This window comes from Papaver somniferum, chromosome 3 (assembly GCF_003573695.1).
Source record: "Papaver somniferum cultivar HN1 chromosome 3, ASM357369v1, whole genome shotgun sequence".
Lineage (NCBI taxonomy): Eukaryota > Viridiplantae > Streptophyta > Magnoliopsida > Ranunculales > Papaveraceae > Papaver > Papaver somniferum.
Genome location: NC_039360.1, coordinates 143,095,132 through 143,097,789, shown reverse-complemented (window position 1 = coordinate 143,097,789; position 2,658 = coordinate 143,095,132). Strand labels below are relative to the sequence as shown.

At 34.5% G+C, this 2,658-nt stretch overlaps 1 protein-coding gene across 1 annotated transcript; it reads right to left on the bottom strand.

Moving 5' to 3' along the window:
• Positions 1-241: 241 nt before the first annotated feature.
• On the bottom strand, positions 242-1,788 carry LOC113361695 (dof zinc finger protein DOF5.7-like). The gene is made up of 2 exons (XM_026604853.1): positions 1,607-1,788; positions 242-1,538 (listed from the first exon to the last, which is right to left on the bottom strand). The coding sequence occupies exon 2, from the start codon at positions 1,532-1,534 to the stop codon at positions 440-442; it is 1,095 nt and encodes a 364-aa protein (XP_026460638.1). The 5' UTR covers positions 1,535-1,538; positions 1,607-1,788; the 3' UTR covers positions 242-439.
• Between the last annotated feature and the right edge of the window lie 870 nt (positions 1,789-2,658).

Below are 2,658 nucleotides of genomic sequence, written 5' to 3'. Positions count from 1 at the left end.
AATTAAAAATACTAGTATTAGATGATGATTAACAAACAAGAAAATATACTTTTTCCTCATTTGGCCAAACCTTAACCAGATAGAACCATAGAATCTATTTAGATAGATGGGTAGATTGACAATTAATAAAGATAATATCAACTAAACTTACTTTTCTTCTTCTTGTTTTATATATATAATATGCCTACCCATAAATAATAATCCATCTTTTAATTTGTTGGAACATAAAAACCAAAAGGGCTGAAAAACAACATCACTACTTAATCAATTGGAAGTGAAACCCTCAAAAACAACAAAACACATAAAGTAGTGAAATATTAAACATTGTCCAAATAAGTAGTAATGAAATGAAAACAACAAACCCTAAAGATGAAAAAGAAACTCAAGTTTACCCTTCCTTTTTTGTCTGACCTTTTTCTGATTCTCTCTGATCCTGTCTTCATTCATCAGTAGTAGTAAATTGAACATGATGTTGCTGATGATGATGATGATTCAACCCAACCCAGGTTTGGACTCCATTCTCTTGGCTACTACTACTGTTGTTGTTGGCAGTTGGGGGGTAATTAGTATTCTCAGCAAAGAACCATTCAGAAGAAGTATTGATATTATTATTATTATTGTTATGGTTTCCATTTCCACCAACGATACTACCTGCAGTACTGCTCTTACTAATGGCAAGTGTTACCTGATCATGATCATCTGCTTTTGTCATTTCTAGATTCTGAAACATAATGGGTTGCAATGGTTTTTGTTTCTGATGAAGACGGGATTCATTTATATCATTAGTCTCCTTCATCTGTTGATCACTAGTAGTACCAAACAGCATCCCTAGTCTTTGTTGTTGTAATTTCCAGTGTAAATCTTGGTTTATACAACTCAAGGACTCAATAGAAGAAGCAAGATTACTATGAATATTTAATGAGCTAGCCATTTCTGCTTGACTTATCTGAACACCTCCACCGTTGGTAAGTACTGAAGAAGAATTAGAAGAACAACCAGGGAAAGTATGATACCCCATATCTCCTCCATATGGAGTAGCAGCAGCAAACTGATTATAAACCCCAGTTGTTGATGAAGAATGATGAAGTCTAGATAGAGAAAGTCCACCAAGTTGAAAATCCATAGTTGAAGGAGCATGGTGTTGAAAAAATTTCAAGCCATTTTCAGATGATGCGGAATCATGGATTGAATAATCACTAGAGTAGCCTCTTATAGATGATGATTTAGTGGTACTACTACTAGTGCTTTTCTTGTTTTTACGACAACCTCCACCGATTGGAACATTACGTAGAGCACCGCCTCTGGTCCAATATCTTCTACACGTCTTGCAAAAGTGTCTTGGTTGTGTAAGACTATAATTGTTGTAGTAACAAAACTTGGTGTTTGGAGAATCACATCTTGGACATTTGAGAGCATGTTCGGGTGGTTTCAGTGTTGCCATACTACTAGTAGTAGCTTTTCTGCTATTCCCTCCTCCAGATGAGCTTTGGTTATGTTCATCGGTAGACATGGGTTTTGCTTGAGAGGGCATCATATCTCTAGTGGAGAGACAACACAATAAGAAGCAAAAAAAAAAAAAAAGATCGGTAGAGGAAGAAACAAGTACCTGTGAGTTATGTATGATTAATTAGTGTACTACTACGAAGGATCACAGATAGATGAAGAAGAAGAAGAAGAAGAAGAAGAAGAAGAAGAGGGAGTATTCATTAAAGGGTATCATGCATGAGATAGAGATGGGGATGGGTTTTTTGTGTGCTTGTGAACTTCATCAAAGAAGGTGAGAATGAGAAGAAGTAATAGAAGAAGAAGAAGAAGGGTTGGATTTAAGAGAACAAAAAAAAGATGAAACATGAGAGAGAGAGAGAGAGAGAATAAGAAGATGGGAAGAGAAGAAAGGAGAAGAGAACAAACTTGTTATTCACCACATAAAAAGTATATATGTTTCTAGTATCTGTATATTTTGGAGAGAGAGAAAGAGAGACCTGATGACCAAGTCACCAAACCTGATATGGCAGAGGGAGAAACCACATTTAGGACAAAATTAACAAATGGGTTGGATGGATGTGTATACACACTTATGATGGTTTGTTCTATGATATGGATGACAAACTACTGGGTGCCGGTGGATATAACTAAAGAAAGATTTTTTTGGGCACAATTCTTTTTCTTTTTCTTTTTTTCCCAGAGGGATCCTATTTTACTAGGCTATTATGAAGTAAAATTCATCACCCTTATCTATTTTTTTTCTAATGACCAAAATACCCTTTTAATTTATTATTAATGATTAAGTTATTTAAGATAACAGACTATGTTAATAAGATTAGATTATATATTTGATAGTAGTAGTGTAAGTGAAGTAAAACTAAAGATCATTTGAAAGAGAAGAGGGAGAAGAACAGATTTTTGCGAAAACTTTCTTGTATGCAAAATGAGAGATTTGAAAACAAATTGTGAGGAATGCGAATGTTCAATTTTCATAACAATCTGGTGATGCGTGATTGGTGAAAATTAAAATTCTAAAGGGTAATCGGCGAAGTAGTTATAGGTTCGGTTAGGAAAAAAGAAATACATGTAGCCGGACATTCTCTTAATGGAGTTTTAGACTAGGTTCGGCTAGCAAAACAAAAATACAAGTAGTCAAACATCCTTTTTAATTGA